The sequence below is a fragment of the Megascapheus bottae genome, chromosome 4 (genome assembly GCF_031878675.1).
Source record: "Megascapheus bottae isolate mThoBot1 chromosome 4, mThoBot2.hap1, whole genome shotgun sequence".
Lineage (NCBI taxonomy): Eukaryota > Metazoa > Chordata > Mammalia > Rodentia > Geomyidae > Megascapheus > Megascapheus bottae.
In genome coordinates, this window is record NC_143512.1 from 47,311,499 (window position 1) to 47,330,675 (window position 19,177).

Below are 19,177 nucleotides of genomic sequence, written 5' to 3' on the forward strand. Positions count from 1 at the left end.
TCAAGAGCTATTTTCTGGAACTGTTCTTAAACATTAAGGTAATTTCAAATGTGGAAATGAATCCTAAGTAAACTGTATTCTGTGACAACAAACATGTCCATGCTTCAAGACTTATAAAACTTTCCTTACACTTCTTTCTCTGTATGTAGTAATACATAAATGTGAATATTCTGAGCCTCCTAAACTCCCTCAAGTTGAAATGGCATTGTTTACCCTTTTCTCTTCACATGGAAAAAGAATCAGAATCTGCCAGAAAAAGGGGGCTTGCTAGATGGTATTGCATTAAAAAAAACTGGAAAAAAAAAACAGAAAAGTAAAACAAAAAAGCTTTTGAGGGTAGTTATCCCGTAGGTCTGGAGAAAAAGATATAATTTGATAGCATACCTGAAATTCTCAGTTGAAGATGTCTTATTTATTTGCACAGAGCTAAGTATTTTTGGTAAAATCTTTTCTGGTGATTTACACATAGTGTCTCCATGCTTTGCTTTTCTGCTTACTCTCAGTTTTTCCAGTCTAGATGATCTCCTTAATACACATGGAATTTCCTGTTTAGATACATTTTCCACAGGATTTGAATTCCCCATATTATTCAGTGGCTCATAAGAGGTGATAGTTGAATGAGCCAAAGTTTGCAGTCCAAATGGATTTGGATTTTTTACTGTCTGTAAAGATATAAATCCATCCACAAATAATTACAACAGTGAAAAAATTGAAATTAAGTTTTATCTTATCCTCTGATAAAACATTTGACTTCTAAATAAAAGTTCAATAAGTTATAAGCACATGTGAAAAGAATGAAAACTTTTTAACAATATAATAAAGACCAGCATAGCTGTAAAAGCTTAAGAAGTAGATAAGTAAAAGTCATTTTGAGCCACGAGCCAGTGACCCATATCTATAATTCTAGTTACTTAAGTGGCTGAGATCCGAAAGATTAAAACTGAAGGTCAGCCTTGTCAAACATGCAGGAATTTATCCCAACCAATAGCTAGGTGCAATACTGTGTCTGTCTTCCTAGACACATGGGAGGATGAGCTCAGGATCAAGGTTTCAGGACTGTCCAGGCAACAAGTTTGTGAGATTCCATCTTAAAAGAAGATGTTTGACATGGTGGACTACATTGACTATTCTAGTTATAATAAGAAGAATATAATAAGTGGGTTGCGATATAAGCACAAGTCTGGGCTATTTTGAGATCGAATGCAAATGAAAAAAAAACAGATTCAAAGAAAAGGAAATCTGAAGTCATTATGTTGCTTAAATTTTGTAGGAAACAGGTAGTATGTAATGAGAGATTCATAAAACACAAAGCTTTATACCAGACCAGATCAATGACTGGTACTCAATCTAGTATTTTGTTGCTTAACAGTAGCAGTAAGTGACATTTTATGAGACAATATGGTATATAATTTCCCTAACATTAATTCTGAATGGTCACCAGTATGTCAGGCACTGTTGGCTCACACTATACTCAGGAGGCTGAGAGCTGAGGATCATGGTTTAAGCCAACCCAGACATAACAAAAAAGTATGAAGTAGAACTGAGGCTCATGTGGTAGAATGCTAGCTAGCCTTGAGCACAAAAGCACAGGTAGAGTGCCCAGGTCCTGAGTTCACGACCCAGGATGGACATGTATATAAAAGACAGATCACTAGTATATCATGCATTACTATAACTTCCTCTTAATAATCTACTATGAATTTAACTTTTAAAAATATTTTTATTGTAATTAATAAAGGATTACTTTATATTTGCCAGATAGAAGATGTATTATTTAACAATCATTGCTACCCCTTCTCATGTTTTTGTCCCTGTTTCCCTCCCCAACCCCCTCCCCTCATCTTGTTTTCCTCCTTCCCTTTCCTATTTCAAATAAACAAATAAACTTATATACAGTATGTTATAACAAGGTTATAAATTTAACTTCTATGATGTTATTTACTATTTCTTTTTTTTTGGTTGGTCATGGGGCTTGAACTCTAGGTCTGGGCACTGTCCCTGAGCTCTTCAGGTACCGCCTTACCCCTGGAGCCACAGCCCCACTTCCTGTTTTCTAGTGATTAATTGGAGATAATGAGTCTCACATTCTTTAGCTCTTTAGTGCCTGGGCTGCCTTTGAACCACAATCCTCAAATCTCTGCCTCCTGAGTAGCTAGGATTACAGGAATAAGCCATTGCACTTGGCTTAGGTTTTATTTATTTATTTATTTATTTATTTATTTTTGCCAATCCTGGGGTTGAGCTCAGGGCCTGAGCACTGTCGTTGGACTTTCTCAAGGCCATACCTCTATCACTTGAGCCTCAGCACTACTTCCGGCTTTTTTCTACGTATGTGGTACTGAGGAATTGAACTTGGGTCTTTGTGCATGGAGGCAAGCACTCTACCACTAGGCTAAACTCCCAGCCCTATTTCTTTTTGTGTGTGGGGGGGGGGGGGGCATGGGGTTTGAACTCGGCCTGGGTGCTGTCCCTGAGCTCTTCAGCTCAAGGCTACCACCCTACCCTTGAGCCAAGCCCCACTTCCCATTTTCTACAAGTTAATTGGAGATAAGGAGTCTCAGGTCCTTTTGTGCCCAGGCTGGCTTTGAACCTTAATCCTCTGATCTCAGCCTCCTGAGTAGCTAGGATTACAAGCATGAGCTACCAGTGCCCAGAAGGTATTTATTTTTTACAGACATCATTTAAACATTCCTGGGCTTACTTATATACACAGCTTATAAAGGTTCCTGAGGTAAAAGTTATCACAGCAGAGGAAAAGTACTTATATTTATTTAAATATATCACATTTCTAAAGTTAAAAGCCTTTTCTTCTTTTATTTGGAAACTTGCTAAGTTTATGCTCACTTTATAAGTATCAATCATAATTTACTACAGTTTACTTATTTTCCTTCTCAGACTATAATGTTTATTCTTCATCCCTATCTCTTTTTCTGGATTCTATTTTAGTCCTATTGCATCTATATGAGATTTATTGAACAGAAATACATGCAATATTATTCCATATAGGAAAGACTTAGAAAAAAATCGTATCAAGTGAAGTAAGCCAGACTCAAAGGAAGATAGGCTCAATGGTTTCCCTCATTTGTCATAAGCAGTAGAAACCTTGGGCTCTCCTATGAGAGATTTGCAATACAGTAAAACCTAGATACATAAGGCCATATAGTAGGACGCTAGATGAAAGGACCTCTAGGATATAGAAACAAAAGCCACATAATGAGTGGTGGTTGTCTTTAATGTACACCTCTCATCTCTTTTGCTGTCCCTTGGTTATCTCATATTGTTACAGTATTTCACTTGGTTATCTGATATACTGTATATATGCATATTTGGTTATTTGAAGTTGGCTCAAGAAGAGGGGAAAACAAGATGAGGGGCAGGGGTGGTGGGAGGGAAATGGGGACTAAGACATGAGAAAGGGTATCAATGTTTGTGAAGTAATGCACCTTCTATCTGGTGAATATAATGTAACCATTCTATTAATTACAATAAAAATATATGAAGAAAAAAGATCTCTGTGTTATAAAATATCTTTTAAGATGACTCTGGAATAAAAGATTTGAACTTAACAAAATGAAAACCTGTTAAAAAATCACTATGAGAGATAAATGCAGGAGGGGGTAATAATGTTCAACAAGAAATGTACTTATTACCCTACTTATGTAACTGTACATCATCTTTACAACAAACTAAAATTAAAATTTTAAAAATCACAACATAAAGAAAAATCAGATGTGCTAATTATACCTACTTTTTCCACTGATAGAATGTTGTCCTGCAGCCTAGCTAAATTGGAACTTTGTTCAAACGAAGAACAAAGGGAGTCAAAATTTCCTTCTGTTACTTGTGTACAGTCTTCATCCATCTGAGACAAATCAGCCTCCACTTCAAAACATTCATTTTTGCCACCTTGCTCTTTTCTGTGACAGCTGGCTCCTACTTTGGCTTCTGACAATGTATTGATGGCTGCCAACAACTCAGCTGGCAATGAGTCATCCTTTGTGTTTTCAACTAAATCTCTGCAACATGCTGACAAGGCATTCGTAGGTGCTGATATGGAACTTGGGGATACACTCAATGGACTCATCAACTCTCCAAAATCAAAATCCTTCATTGTTTCTAACAGTCGCTCTTCATTAATGTTTTCTGATGTTAACACCTTTTCTAAGGCAGACACAAAAGTTTCAACTGAGCTGTCTTCATCCATGCATTCTTTAGAAGTCATGTTCAATGTGACTTCCTGTTCAGGTTCAGATGTATTTGGCACTGATAAGATCTTTTCTGTCTCTATTAGTGATTTCTCCTTTACAACTGCTGTATCAGAATCTGTGACAGCAGTACTTGAGAAAAGGCTAATTTCAGGAGTGTCTAATTCCTGTGTATTTCAAATAGAAATTTTACTATACAAATACAAAGAGATGTTTAAAGAAGTAATTTATAATGTTATAATTCATTTTGTTTGTGAATTGTCCTCAGGAAGATTTTATAAGTGATCTTCCTCATCCATAAATAAAAATATTTCTTGTTAATTTCCTACTCCAAGTCACTAAAAACTGAATATATGCTTGAAATCTTAATAGTGAACCAATGGTAAGACTGGATGGATCATATTCACAGATGGTCAGTTATTTATTTATTTTATTTATTTATTTATTTATTTTTGTGGGTCATGCATGGGGCTTGAATTTGGCCTGGGCGCTGTCTCTGAGATCTTCAGCTCAGGGCTACCACCCTACCCTTGAGCCAAGCCCCACTTCCCATTTTCTAGAGGTTAACTGGAGATGAGTCTCTGCTCCTTTTGTGCCCGGGTTGGCTTTGAACCTTGATCCTCAGATCTCAACCTCCTGAGTAGCTAGGATTACAGGCGTGAGCTACTTGTCCAGCCTGGTCAGTTATTTTATTCAACTAAATTTGTTACCTGTGTTGTTATAAGAGGCAAAGGTGCGGGGCCGGGAGTTTGGCCTAGTGGTTAAAGTGCTTGCCTAGCATGCATGAAGACCCGGTTCGATTCCTTGGTACCACATACATAGAAAAGAGCCGGAAGTGGTGCTGAGGCTCAAGTGGTAGAGCTCTAGCCTTGAGAAAACTCAAGGACAGTGCTCAGGCCCTGAGCTCAAGCCCAGGACTGGCAAAAAAAAAAAAAAAGAGGCAAAAGTGCTATAGATAGTAAAATTAACAGATAATCTCAAAACTTCACAGCAGTTAATTACAAAATTCTTTCTTATCTCATATTCCTAGTTTTCTAAAATTATTAGCTAGAAATAAAATTGTTGTCATTTCACCATATTTTCTACCATTCTGTGAATATGTAAAAGTGAATTACATATTTTTCTTAGTCCTCATGAGAATTCTATAAAGCTAACATCAATGTAGCAACAAGGAAGTAAAGGTACAACTAAGACAAGGTCATATATGGTAGGGCTGGTCTAGAAAGGTGCTTGACTGTTTACTGTCCCTAAGGGTAGTGTGAGTTCCATCTGTGGGAAGAGCCAGTTGTATAGTATAGTAAATACCTGATACAGATTAGCAACTAGAAAATGAAAAAACAATATCTACCCTGAAACATTAAAAAAAAAAAACAAGGCAACAGACAACCCAATAGAAGAAATTTTACCACATCATCTATAAAAAAAAATATAGTAAGCAATATATTCTTCTAGATAAAGAAGACTTACAGTGGTAGGTGAGAAAGAGATCAAGAAAGCATTATTCTAAAGAAAAAATATAGGAGCAAGTTTTCAGACAAGAATACATTTCTAAATAAAATGGTTTGGTCACATTACCTCCTAGGAGTGGGTCTATCTGTGCTTGTGACTTTGACTTAAAGTACATTTTTTTAAAAGTCAAAGTCCAAGACACACATAGCTATATAGCTACCAACCTTTTCTGGGTGTAGCAAAATTTCAGTATTTTCAGCTTCAGACCCTAAAAGAGAACAATATGACTTTAGTCTACTATTAACAAAATAGTAAAAATTCTTATTAGCATTTTATAATAACATAACTTAAATTCCCTTAGGCAATTCAAATGACACATCATATATTTTGTAAGTATATCAATTTATTGATATAGAAGTATTATTATGTAGTAAGTAAAATTATACAATGTCCTAACTTCTTAAAAATATTTTACATGGCTCATGCCTAGGTACCCAGGAGGCTGAGAGCTGAGGATTATGGTTCAAAACCAGTGAAGGCAGTCAGTGAGACTCTTATGTTCCAAAAAGCTTAAAGCAGAGCTCTCAAGCACTAGAGTGCTAGCTTGAACACAAAAACTCAGGTCCAGAATCCAGGCATAAGTTCAAGCACCAGGACTGGCACAAAAGAAAATGAAGATGATAGTGAAGAAGGAAAAGGAGGAAGAAGAGAAGAGGAGGAGGAGGAGGAGGAGGAGGAAGAGGAGGAGGAGAAGCAGGCACAAGCACAAGACATGAGAGCTCAAAATCATTCAAAGAGCACCCCCACAAGAAAAAAAGCTTTGATTACTGTGTTATCAAGTTTTCCCTGAAGACTGAGTCTACCATAAAAACAGAAGAAAACAACTCATTCTATTTATTCAGGATGTCCCAGGCCAACAAATACTAGATTAAATAGAAGGTGAAGCCGATCAGCTAATTTTACTTCGAATATCTTAAACATCGCAAAAGTTAGTTTTTGTAACCTATTGTTTTATTCCAGAATGCCATCTTTAATCTTTATTTGACAAGTGTTGCTTTAGTATTATTACAACTTATGCCTTCCATTTGCATTTTTATTTCCTAGGAGGCGAGAGAAAAGTCTCGTTGGTTATTTGTTTTCTTGACACATAGTTAGATGTCAATTCTTACATGATTTCATGTCACTGTTGCTCCTTCCTTTTCTTGGTACAATTTTTACTTTTTCTAAGTTATGTCTTTTCTTCTTTTTGAACTTATGTAATGATAAATTAAAAATATCCTATCCTTTATAAACAGAGCTTTATGTTTATCTCAACAATTTTTCATCTGTCCTTGTGATCTTTTCTTTTTTTTTTTTTTGAATTTAGGACTTCATGCATGTGAAGTGACCCGCCCTGTGACCTTTTCTAATAATACATGGTTTCATTGACTACTGTACTATGTCATGTCACTACATGATGACACATGATATTCACGTTTGAGGTGCATGAGCAAGTAAAGACACCTCAAAAGTGTTGATGGCTGCTGAGAGCATAGCCTAGTGGTAGAATGCTCGCCTAGCGTGCACACAGTCCTGGGTTCGATCCCTCAGTACCATATATACAGAAAAAAGCCAAAAGTGGTATTGTGGCTCAAGTGGCAGAACGTTAGCCTTGAGCAAAAAACGTCCAAGACTATATAGACATAAAAACCTATGACTACAGACATAATGTTTTATTTCATAAATTAATGTTTCTATGACATACAAACCCTTAGCCTAATTTTGATTAAGTTCTAAATACTAAGTCCCAGTGATTGTAAATAGAGATTCCCTCCTTGAACACTTGTTTGTTAAACTTGTCATTTAAAATATGATGTAAAAATCAACGTTAATAAATTCTCTAATAAAAAAATGTCCAAAAACAGTGCCCAGGCCCTGAGTTCAAGACTCAGGATTGGCAAAAAAAAAAAAAGAAAGAAAGAAAGTGTTGGTCTCTAAGTTAGCTAGAACTAAGGTAAAACTGGTCCATGTTACTGTCAATCAAGAAAAACAAGAAATATATATGAGTGATTTTTATGAACAGGGAAACAAACATGTTTATATTTTAGCTCCAAAATCATAAGCAAAAGATCAGACATTTGAAATCACAGATACTTATTGCAACTTACTTCTTTTCCCATGGGCAACTCTATGCAGAATGATTCAAGGTCAACAGCAACACTGATTTCATATTTTAAAATGTATAACTGACCAACAACCAACCTCGTTGTAAATAAATCCATATCCAAGTCTTATATTGTTAGACAAAGACAAAATACTCTGTATATTTCTACTCATGAAAACATACCTTCAATGTTCTGGCTGTGCAATGAAAGTCCAGACTGGGAAAATAACAGGCTGGACACTGGAAATTTTTCTTTAGTCCTAAAAAAAGTCAGTTAATTGATTAAAAAATAAACTTTTAAATGGAAAGAAAACATTATTCTTCATTCAGATATAATTTACATTCTTTTGTCCCTGAAGAGCTTTCCAAATATAGTTAATTTTTGCTACACCACTCCAATTATTTTGGAATTAGTACCAATTTATTAACAGTTATATTTCAATGACTGCAAAATGAAAGAAGCTAAAAATAATGAGTGAAATTAAGAACATAAACAAGCTGAATTACATTTACATCTAAAATTAACTTTGGAATTGGACATTTACCTACAGGATTAGCAGGATCAGGGAAAATTGGTTCAAATTAAACAAATACAACCTCAAGTAAATTCAATAATACAACAAAGAAAAAATATAAATAATTAAAAATAATACAGCAAAGCTTCATATAACTTTTTAAAAAATATTTACTTATAGCCAGGTGCTGGGTCTCAGGAGGCTAAGAGCCTCCTGATTTTGGTTCATAGTCAGGCCAGGCAAGAAAGTCCATGAAACTCTTATCTCCAATAAACTACTCAAAAAAGCTGGAAGAGGCTCTGTGGCTCAAGTGGTAAGAATAGTAGCCTTGAGCTAAAGAAGCTCAGGGACAGTCCCAGGCCCAGAAAAAAAAATTATATCAGGCAAGACTACAAACAGTATAAATGTCCACTGTACGATCATAGATGAATGATTAAACAAATTATACTGCAGTCAGTCATACAATGAAATACTATAAGGTCATTAAAATTCATGTTTAAAAGCATTAAAAATAGCACAAAGTAATTACAAGAAATTTTCAGTTGAAATTTAAAAACAGGATACAAAACTATCAGTGGTATGATTCCAATTCTACAGAAAGCATGAAGAAAACCAAATTATAAGCATATATATACATATACAAAATAAAATGTTCAAAATAGTTCTTTGGACAGCAGAATTATGCTGTGCTAATTTTCCTTAGTCTTTTCTTCTTTCCATTTCTGTAAATGAATTTATGTCACTAAATATAAAAATGGGAGCATTTCTGTTATTTACTTTATAATAAAGGTGATGTACAGAGGGATTACACTTAGATGAGTCACGTAATAACTACATTTCCTTTCATTTATTGTCTTTCGTTCCCTTACCCTCCCGGTCCCTCCCTCTTGTCTCCACTCACTAACTTATAATTCACTTTCATTAGTTTCTAGTGAACTCCACTGCTGCACTTTTTCATCCTTTTTCTTTCCAGTTCTGTAGCCCTTCCTTCCTGAAGATATACATGTGAATATGCCATACATAAAGAAAAGACAGAATCATAAAAAATAGAACTTTAAATAGTAAATAAATATTAAGATCGCTTGTTTCCATATCTTGAAGTCATTTTGCAGAGATTTTTTTTATTTTCTTTCTGAAATAATATAGTTCTTTCTTTGAATTTGCTGCATTTAAAATTAACTCTGCTTTTTTAAGTCCAGAGTTTTCACTTTGAAGTGTCTACAAGTATTTCTTTGTGGACCCTGTCCACTACAAGTTCTATGTGCATCTATCAGGTGAGTGAGATTCTCTCTCTTGAGATTAGGGAAGTTTTCTGTTATTATTTTTAAAAACTTTATTGTAAGGGTCATGAAAAGAGGGGTTATAGCTACATAAGTAAGGTAATGAGTACATTTCTTGCTGAACAGATACCTCCTCCCTCATTTGCTACCACTTTCCCTCCCCCCTCAGTCCCCTCCCCCAAGTTGTAAAGTTCATTTCCAACATATGGCTGTTGCATTATTTACCCTTTGTCCTTTGTCTCATCATTTTCCCCAAATGTGCACAATCTCTTCTGCTATTATTTTCTGTAGAATAAATTTTCAATGTCTTTAATTTTTACTTCGTCTTTATCCTGACTAGTATAGATTTGATCTTTTGGTTGAATCTGCCAGTTCTTGAATTTCTTTTTGGTGTGCTTTAACGTTCAGGAATGTCAGGGTCATTCAGGCTGTATATTAAGTGGTGGCAGGGTGTGACTCACTGAGTAAATATCTGTTGAACTTTGTGTTTGGCAGCTTTCAGCTTAGGGATACAAACAGTATAATGGGTTCTGGCTAGTCGTTAGGGCTCTGAAGTGGGTGGAATTGTATGGTATTCTGGCCTTGGTTTAAGTCCAGTAGCTTGTTAATGTTACATAGGGAAGTTTGACCTAGTGGTAGAGTGCTTGCCTAGCATGCACGAAGACCTGCGTTTGATTCCTTGGTATCATATACATAGAAAAAAGCTAGAAGTGGTGCTGTGGCTCAAGTGGTAGAACTCTAGCCTTGAGAAAGCCCAAGGACAATGTTCAGGCCCTGAGTTTAAGCCACAGGACTGGCAAAAAATATTTTTTTTTAAAGTTAAGTAGTACACAGCAGTCTAGTGTCCTGGCCCAGATCAGTGTAGGAGGCAGATTTCACTAGTGGCAGTGGGGAGGTTCTCTAGGCCCAAGTCTTGAACTGGTGTGTACTTCTAGAGGGGTAAGTAGGAAGCAGTGTTCCAGACTTCGTTGGAGCCCTGAAGGGGACAGATTCCTACTGTGAGGTATGGGGAAGTTTTCCTCACCCAAACTCCTGAACTGATGTTTGCTTCACATGCAGTGATGAGCTACTGTCTAGTCTCTGGACCCAAGTGTGAGCCTGGGAGGAGGTGGGTTCCAGGAGGCTGGTGTAAAGAAATGGTCCTCACCTTAATCCTAGACTTCCAAGGGGATGGGAGCTGTGTTCCAGTCTCTGGATCAGGTGTGAGCCTTGTAGGGGATGAGTTATGCAGGACAGTGGGGGGAGACTGTCCCTTTTGACCTTTAGCAGGTCAGGGTTTTCTTTTTCCCACCATTAGCTGCAGCTGTGGGGAATGTAGGGCGCATGGGCCAAACCAATATTGGGCCTGGTAGCTGCTGGTAGTCAGGTTTCTTTCCCAGTAGCCTTCCACAAGAAGCAAAAGTAGTGGGAGAAAGGGCTCCAGCCTCTTTTCCCTCTTTAGGTATGGTGAACAGGGCCCTTCTCAGGGAGGAAAGAAAGGGTCTGACCAAAGCACCTCTGGGTCACCACCAATGCTGGTTTCCCATGGAAAGGGTCTTTGGGTACTCATGATTCCTGGTGTTGGTTCTGAGCTGATCAGCAGTGTCATGGTGAAAGTTTTCTGCATCTGGATGTGCTGATCTTGGGTTCCTGATGAGTAACTCAGGATCTTCAGGTGTGTTGCTGTCTATACTGGCAGGGGAAGGGAGGAGAAGGGGCTTACAGTGTGGCAGTGGGGCTGCTATAACAACTTAGTCACCCTGCAGGCACCTGGTGGGGGATGGGAAGATGATACTTGGCAGTTTTCTGTCCTTATGTGTGTTAGGTATAAATTCTTCATTCTTGTGATTGTTTATATTTTCATTATTGTTGTTCTCTTGAGGTGAAGTGCATGTTAGGACACTAAATAGCTGATCACAGAGAGCTAGGGTGATTCCCTGTGGCTACTCCCCCATCTTCCAGAAATCTTGGGAGTATTATTTTACAATAATAGTTCTCAATTTTTGGACTCCTTGACACTCTTAAAATTTATTGAGGATCCTATTTCGAAGAAGGAAGGAGGCAGAGAATGTGGTAGATGAGGTGAAATCAGTTTTCCAAAATTCTAATGTTAAACCTTAATTTTTTTCATTACTAACATTACTATCAGCTATTTTTCTTAAACTTACCAACTTACTTAACTCATCTTCAAGAAAGGTTCTGCCATGTAACAAATAAATTTATTCTTTCAACTCAGTCTTTCAAGATTTAAAAAAGTGAAACTATTTTTTTTTTTGCCATTCCTGGGCCTTGAACTCAGGCCTGAGCACTGTTCTTGGGCTTTCTCAAGGCTAGAGCTCTACCACTTGAGCCACAGCACCATTTCTGGCTTTTTTTTCTGTGTATGTGGTACCGAGGAATAGAACCCAGGTCTTCATGCCTGCTAGGCAAGCACTCTACCACTAAGCTAAACTCCCGGCCCAAAAAGTGAAACTATTTTACTTAACAATGCTTACAACTCCAAAAAGTACCATCTTGCTCTCCTCCAGACTATTTCATACTTCAATACAGACATACGTAAGTGCTTTAAGCATACTTACCACTTTAGCACACAGACTGTTAAATACTCAAAAATGGATACTTACTAAAAAAAAAAAGGCAACTTTTCCACTTTATCAAATACACTCTTAAAAAAAACTAGCTTATTTGTTAAACGGGTAAATATAGCAGTAAAAACAAAAACAGGATAGCTAATAGTATTGTGTGTTACTACTGACTTAATTCCTATTAAGGCTCTAGCATTTTTACTACCATTGCTTTGCCAGTGTTGGTGCAAATGTAAACAGCATGAAAGAGCAAAAAAAAAAGTTTATTTAGCAATGCTATGAAAAAGCTGGGTGCTGGTGGCTCACATTTATAATCCTAGCTACCCAGGAGGCTAAGATTTGAGAATCACTGTTCAAAGCCAACCCGGGCAGAAAAGTTCAGTGAGACTTTTATCTCCTATAAACAACTCAGAAAAAAACTGAAGTGGTGCTGTGGCATAAGTGGTAGAGAACTAGCTTTGAACACAAAAAGACTCAGGAACAGCACCCAACTCCCAAGGTCAAGCCTTGAGACTAGCAAAAAAGATTTTGACCTCACATTCTTTTAGTGAATCTCAGATATTGATTTCACACTATTTTAATTAATCTCAAAAATTGCCAGCGAACTTGGCATTTACCCAATGGTCCAGAAACAAGGACATACTAAAGTCACTAGCACAAGGATGTTCACTGCAGCACTATTTACCATAGTGAAGATATGGAACCAACCCAGATGTCCCTCAGTTGATGAGTGGATCAACAAGATGTGGTATTTATAGAGAATGGAATTCTATGCTGCCATCAGAAAGAACAACATCGCCCCATTTGTAAGGAAATGGAAAGAATTAGACAAAAATCATATTAAATGAAGTAAGGCAGACCCAAAGAACACAGGCTCAATGGTTCGCCTCATTTGTAATAATTAGTACACACCTAGGACTCTCCTAGCAGAGGATTACATAAGGCCATATAGAGGAGGCCAAATTAATGGACCTCAAGGACATGGAAACAAGAGCTTAATTATGAGTGACTGTTGTTCTTAATGTATTATTTTTTTTCTCTTCTCTTGTGCTGCCCTTTGGTTAATCTCATATTGTTACAGTATCTGACTTTGTTACCTGGTATATTATATATATGTTTGTTTATTTGAAATAGGAGGGGAAAAAAGATTAGGGAAGAGGGTGGGGGAGGGAAGTGAGGACAAAAACTGAGAAGGGGTATCAATGTGAGAGAAATAATGCACCTTCTATCTGGCAAATATAACTGTAACCCCTCTATACATTAAAATAAAATTTAAAAAAATTTCCAGCTAGTCCACAGACCAAACATTGAAAACCAAAGATTTATTTAATTTTCTTAGTCATATGGAGGCTTAAATTCAGGGCTTCACATTTGCTAAATAAGCCACTATGGTAGCCTCTTTTTACATTGGTATTTTCAAGGTAAGATGTTATTTTATGTTCCACCTACACTGTGATCCTCCAATCTGTGCTTCGCTCCATCACTGGAATGACAGGTTTAAAACAGTGTGCCAGCCACTGTGTCTCCCCTTTAAATTTACATGGCAGGTGTGAGCCACCATACCCAGTCACTGGTTGAAAGGGAGTCTCACAAATTTGCTTGAGATGCCCTCAACCTCAAATTCCCATCCCTGCTTCCCAAGTAGCTAGGAGTATAGACTTGAGTCATTGGGCTAATCAAGAACCTAAAAAATAGTCTGAAAAGAACCTAAAAAATAGTCACTTAAAAGATAACAGTTGGCACTAAGACTAATTTTAATAAGCTCTGAAATCCCTATATTATTACACTATATGATTACCTTTTATACAAATTAAAGCAAATGAATTAACTTACCTTTATCTGATTCAACTTTTCTTATGAAATTAAATTTATCTAGATGTTTGTAAACAACACATATTTATTTATATAAGGAATATTTAGTTAATATATAATAACTCTAAAACTCTTAAGGAAATGAATATTCATTTTTGACTGAAAAATAACCCAAGACAATCATATGATAAGCCAAAATTTAATATACTTACTGTAGCAGACCTTGATTTATTGTTGTTTCATCTTGATGTTGCTAGAAAAAAATCATTTTCACAACTAATGAATATTAATTTAATGCCAGAAGCTAAAAATTAATATTTAAGATAATTCTAATTCTTAAGCTTTCTTAACTCTGTGTATGTGTGTGTTTGTGTGTGCATGTGCCTGAATGTTGTCCCTGAGAATTTATGGTTAAGAGTAGCATTCTACCACTTGAACCATAGCTAGCCTTTTGCTAGTCAATTGGAAATTAGAGTCTCATAGAGTCAGGCATGGTGGCTCACGCCTGTAATCCTAGTTACCCAGGGGGCTGAGATCTGAGGATGGTGGTTCAAAGCCAGTCTGGGCACTAAAGTCCATGAGACTCTTATCTCCAATTAACCACCATAAAACTGGAAGTGGCCCTTTTGGCTCAAGGGGTAAGGCTGAAAAGCTCAGGGATAGCGCCCAGGCCCAGAGTTCAAGCCCCCACAACAACAACAAAAAAAGTCTCATAGATTTTCCTGCCCAGGCTGGCTTCAAATAGCAATTCTCAGATCTCAGCCTTTCTGAGTAGCTACAATTGCATGTTTGTGTAACTGTCACCCCGTTTATCTTCTTTTTATTATAAAAAAACAAATAAACAAAACATTTACCATCTTAACCATATTATATTACAGCTCTGTGGTATTAACTATCACATAATTTGTGAAACACTCACCACCATTCATCTCTAAAACTTTTCAAACTTCCCAGTCTAAAACTCCAGATTCATTTCCTCGTCTATTGCAATCACAATTTTTTTTGTCTCTCTGCATTTGACTACTCAAGGAATATAACATTAGAGGAAACATAATAGTGTTATTTTTTTTTTACTTAGAACAATGTCATTAATGTTTTTCCATGTTACAGTATTTTTTTGCCAGTCCTGGGCCTTGAACTCATGGCCTGAGCACTATCCTTGGACATTCTCAAGGCTAGAGCTCTACCACTTGAGCCTCATCAGCACCACTTCCAGCTTTTTTCCATGTATGTAGTACCGAGGAATTGAACCCAGGTCTTCATGCATGCTAGGCAAACACTCTACAAGTAAGCCAAATTCCAGGCCCTCACTTCTATTATTTTCTGATGGTTGTGAATAATGCTGCATGAACCTGACACTACAATACTGCTAGGCAAACACTCTACAACTAGGCCAAATTCCAGGCCATCACTTCCACTATTTTCTGGTGGTTGTGAATAATACTGCATGAACCTGACACTACAATACTGCTTCAAATACCTGCTTTTACTTCTTTTATGTATATATCAAAAATATAATTCATATATTAGTTTAAGTCTACGTTTAAGTTTTGAAGAATGATCATACTACTTTCCAGTGTACTTTACAATTTTACCTGTAAAACACTAAATCTGCCTCATCTTTGTCAACACTTTTCTATTGTAAAGATGATGTACAGAGTAGTTACAGTTACATAAGTCAGGTAACTAGTACATCAGGTAATGAGTAACCTCTTCCCTCATTTTCTCCCAGTTTTTTCCCCTCTCAATCCCCTCTTTCACAAGTTGAATAGTTCATTTTCAACATAGTATCTAGTGTCACTGCTGCATTAGCTTACCCTTTGTCCACATCATTTCTCTGCCCCTTACCTTCCCCCAAACAGATAAACTTACATACAAGACAAAAAGTACAGCAACAAAGGGAAGAAAATGTAAAATAACAAAAAAATTCCATTTATTGGAATTCATTTTGATAAACATCATTTTATATGATTATCTGAACAGAGCTAGTAAGCCTTTGTTAATTCTTCTCCTAAGACTATCCTCTTCTAGTCTCAGTGTGTGAATACTTATAGTCCTGTTTAATTTGTTATGTCTAAATGTAACTTTTTTGTCTTTTACCATCCATTGTATTTACTTGAATATGTATAGGCACATTCTAGTTACTATAAATAATTTAAGCAAATATCATGAACAGTATATCAAAGTAAAACACTGAATATTAGTGATTAATATTTCTCTGTAGTTCATATGAAACATAAGGTATTTCATGTAGAACGAGGACTACTGGAACTCATCTGGCTTCTAGGTATACCAGTAATCCATGACTCAGCTAAAGAGATTAACCTTAGATTGTAGAGGATTGTTATATTTCAATCAAAGGTACTTAAGGGTTTGTTACATTAATTTGAAGGCTCCAAAAAGGAGCAAACCCTTGATAATATTTGCTTAACATGCCTTTGTTTCCAATCAAGTGCTCAAATTTATTTACATAGAATTTAAAAAATTCTAAATATCCAGATGATTGCCTTTTAGAATATTTCACGTGGACAAATGATACTATCTGTACAATGCTGCAGTATTATTAAATGCTGAATAGCTTGTCTGACATCCCATTGCCTGATGACTCAAAATAACTTTAACACAGTATTTAACCTTTGAATTAGAACTGACTTTACTCCAGTAAAGTCAAGTGCCAAAACTGTCTTTTCATGTCACTCCTCTCCAAAAATATTTCTAATCCACGGCAACTTGTGGGCAGAAAGAACAATTTTAGGACTGTAGAGATTAAATCAGACCATGATCAATTAATGTAATGAGTCAGAAAAAAGATACCAATGATATTAATAGTAAGTTCAATAGTCCAGGTGAGTTGGGCACAGTGGCTCACGCCCTATAATCCTATTCAGGAGGCTAAGATCTGAGGATCGAGGTTCAAAGCCAGCCTGGGCACTAAAAGACCATGAGACTCTTATCTCCAACTAACCACTAGAAAATGGGAAGTGGCACTGTGGCTCAAGGGGCAAGGGCAGTAGCCGTGAGCTGAAGAGCTCAGGAAAAATGCCCAGCCCTAGAGTCCTAGACTGACAAAAAAAAGTCCATGTGTCCATGTGTTCCTGTTTTGAAAAATCACCCTGCATTGGGCAGACATAGCATTTGCTCAAAGAGACAGGAGACAATGTTACCCATCTAGTGAAGATACACAGACACACGAGCTCTGGCCTTGCTAACCCTGTTCCCTTTTGATTATATGTTTATCAAGCAAGCCTATATATCTTCATTATTCTTTCCAGGTCATCGCTGATGTTCATTTCAATTGAATCCACCTCCATATATGCATATAAGTGGAACTGACTAAAGAAAGGGAAACTGATGAAAACTGGAATCACATCTGTCAAATTAAGACAGGTGTATCTCAGAAAGTAGAAAATGCAACTCGTGGTCTGCTAGCAATAACTATAGGGTTGAATAATCATTATTCCCTGTCAAATGAGTGTCACACAAACGATCAAAAATGATTATGAGATCAGTGACATCCACTTAGTACTGGTCAGAGTTTTTCAAAGAAACAGAATTGAAGCTAGAGAGAGAAAATATTATTTTTCCTTAACGTACAAATTGTAAAAACAATCTTTAAACCAATTATTGGAAGCCAACTATAAACATCTCAAGTTGTTTTTGTTTTTGTTTTTTCCCAGTCCTGGGGCTTGAACTCAAGACCTGAGCATTGTCCTTGGGCTTTCTACCATTTTAAGCCACAGCACCAATTCTGGCAAGCATTCTACCACTAGCTCAAACTCCTGGTCCCATACATCTCAGTTTTAAGGACAAATATTTGGTGTTTAATTTTTCTTTTCTTTTTAGCAGAGGGAATTCAAGTAACAGACTCTTTCAGGTATAATATTGAAAAGACACTGAGAATTGCTGTCAGCTATTACATTCCTTAAAGCCTTGTAGATAAATATCTCTGGCCCACTAACTTAATCATGCCATTGTGCTAACTAAATCACCCTTTACTTTTCCCCACAATGTTTCATTTAAAATAAATAAAAGCTGAGCACGAGTGACTCACATTTGTAATCCTGACTGCTCAGGAATCTGAGATCTGAAGTTCAAAGCAAGCCCCAGCAGGGAAGTACATGAGATTCTTATCTCCAATTAACCACCCAAAAGCAAGAAGTGGAGCTATGACTCAAATGGTAGAGCCTTGAATGAAAAAAATAAGGGACAGTACCCAGTCCCTGAGTTCAAGCTCCAGTTCCAACACAAAAATAAACAAGTCCTGGGTTAGGCTATGACTTTTTATAAGTACACATATATTTGCACACATAAAATAACAGAAAAGTATTTAGTATTCCATATTTCAAATTATATCCTATTCTAATTATTCATAATACGTAAGATGAGGGAAGAGGAAGTATTTTAACTAACTTCTTGAAAATAAATGATAATGTGAAGAAATAGTCTGATTAAAAAAAAAAAAGAGGTAAAGGAACAAGGCACCAGTAACTCATGCCTATAATCCTAAGTACTCAGAAAGCTGAGATCACAGTTCAAAGCCATCCCAAACAGAAAAGTCCCTGAGACTTCATCAAAAAGCTGTAATAGGACCTGTAGCTCAAATGGCAGCCTTGAACAAAAAAAACTCAGGCACAGTATCCAGGCCCTGAATTAAAGCCTCAGCAGGCCCTGAGTTAAAAACTCAGCACTGGCACACAAAAAAGAGAGAAAAGGAGGTAAAAAAGAATCATACTATAAATTCTCATTAGAAACATCATACTTTTAATATATGTACATTTAATAAACATGTGACCTACCTGTAATTCTATATCTGCACTAAGAATGGGCATCGTCTTATTTTTATGCATTTGCTCTTGTAAGTCGTTTTTTAATTTCAGCCCAAGTTTAATCTCAGGAGAAAGCATGCCTATAAGGAAATACAATAATAAATCATTTGTAATAGTTTTATTGCTCTGCTTTGACAATAACTCAAGGATTTCATAAACACTGCAAAGTATCATTTAATTAGGTAGAGGGAAGGTATGTCTAAGGATTATGGTACATACTGAATATGTGAAGACTTACCTTTAGCCCACACACCAACCAGCACCCAAAATTGTATTATTAGTCATCACTTTCATATGACATTATTTCAAAATATTACTGGGGAGAAAACACATATGTTACACTAAATATAAACTAGTATTTGCCATTTCTTTGCTCAGGATGA

General features: G+C 36.5%; 1 protein-coding gene across 2 annotated transcripts in view; it reads right to left on the reverse strand.

The window, feature by feature from the left end:
• The window catches only part of Ankrd31 (ankyrin repeat domain 31), an 83,117-nt gene that overhangs the window by 50,992 nt on the left and 12,948 nt on the right, over positions 1–19,177 (reverse strand). The window contains exons 3-8 of one of the 2 annotated variants that reach the window (XM_090331838.1): positions 18,765–18,874; positions 14,181–14,221; positions 7,981–8,057; positions 5,879–5,922; positions 3,749–4,372; positions 385–662 (exon numbers count right to left, since the gene is read on the reverse strand). In XM_090331838.1, the coding sequence (XP_090187964.1) occupies positions 385–662; positions 3,749–4,372; positions 5,879–5,922; positions 7,981–8,057; positions 14,181–14,221; positions 18,765–18,874 (1,174 nt within the window). Of the gene's footprint in view, positions 1–384; positions 663–3,748; positions 4,373–5,878; positions 5,923–7,980; positions 8,058–14,180; positions 14,222–18,764; positions 18,875–19,177 lie in introns of those variants that run through there. The other variant, XM_090331837.1, reaches the window with a different exon arrangement.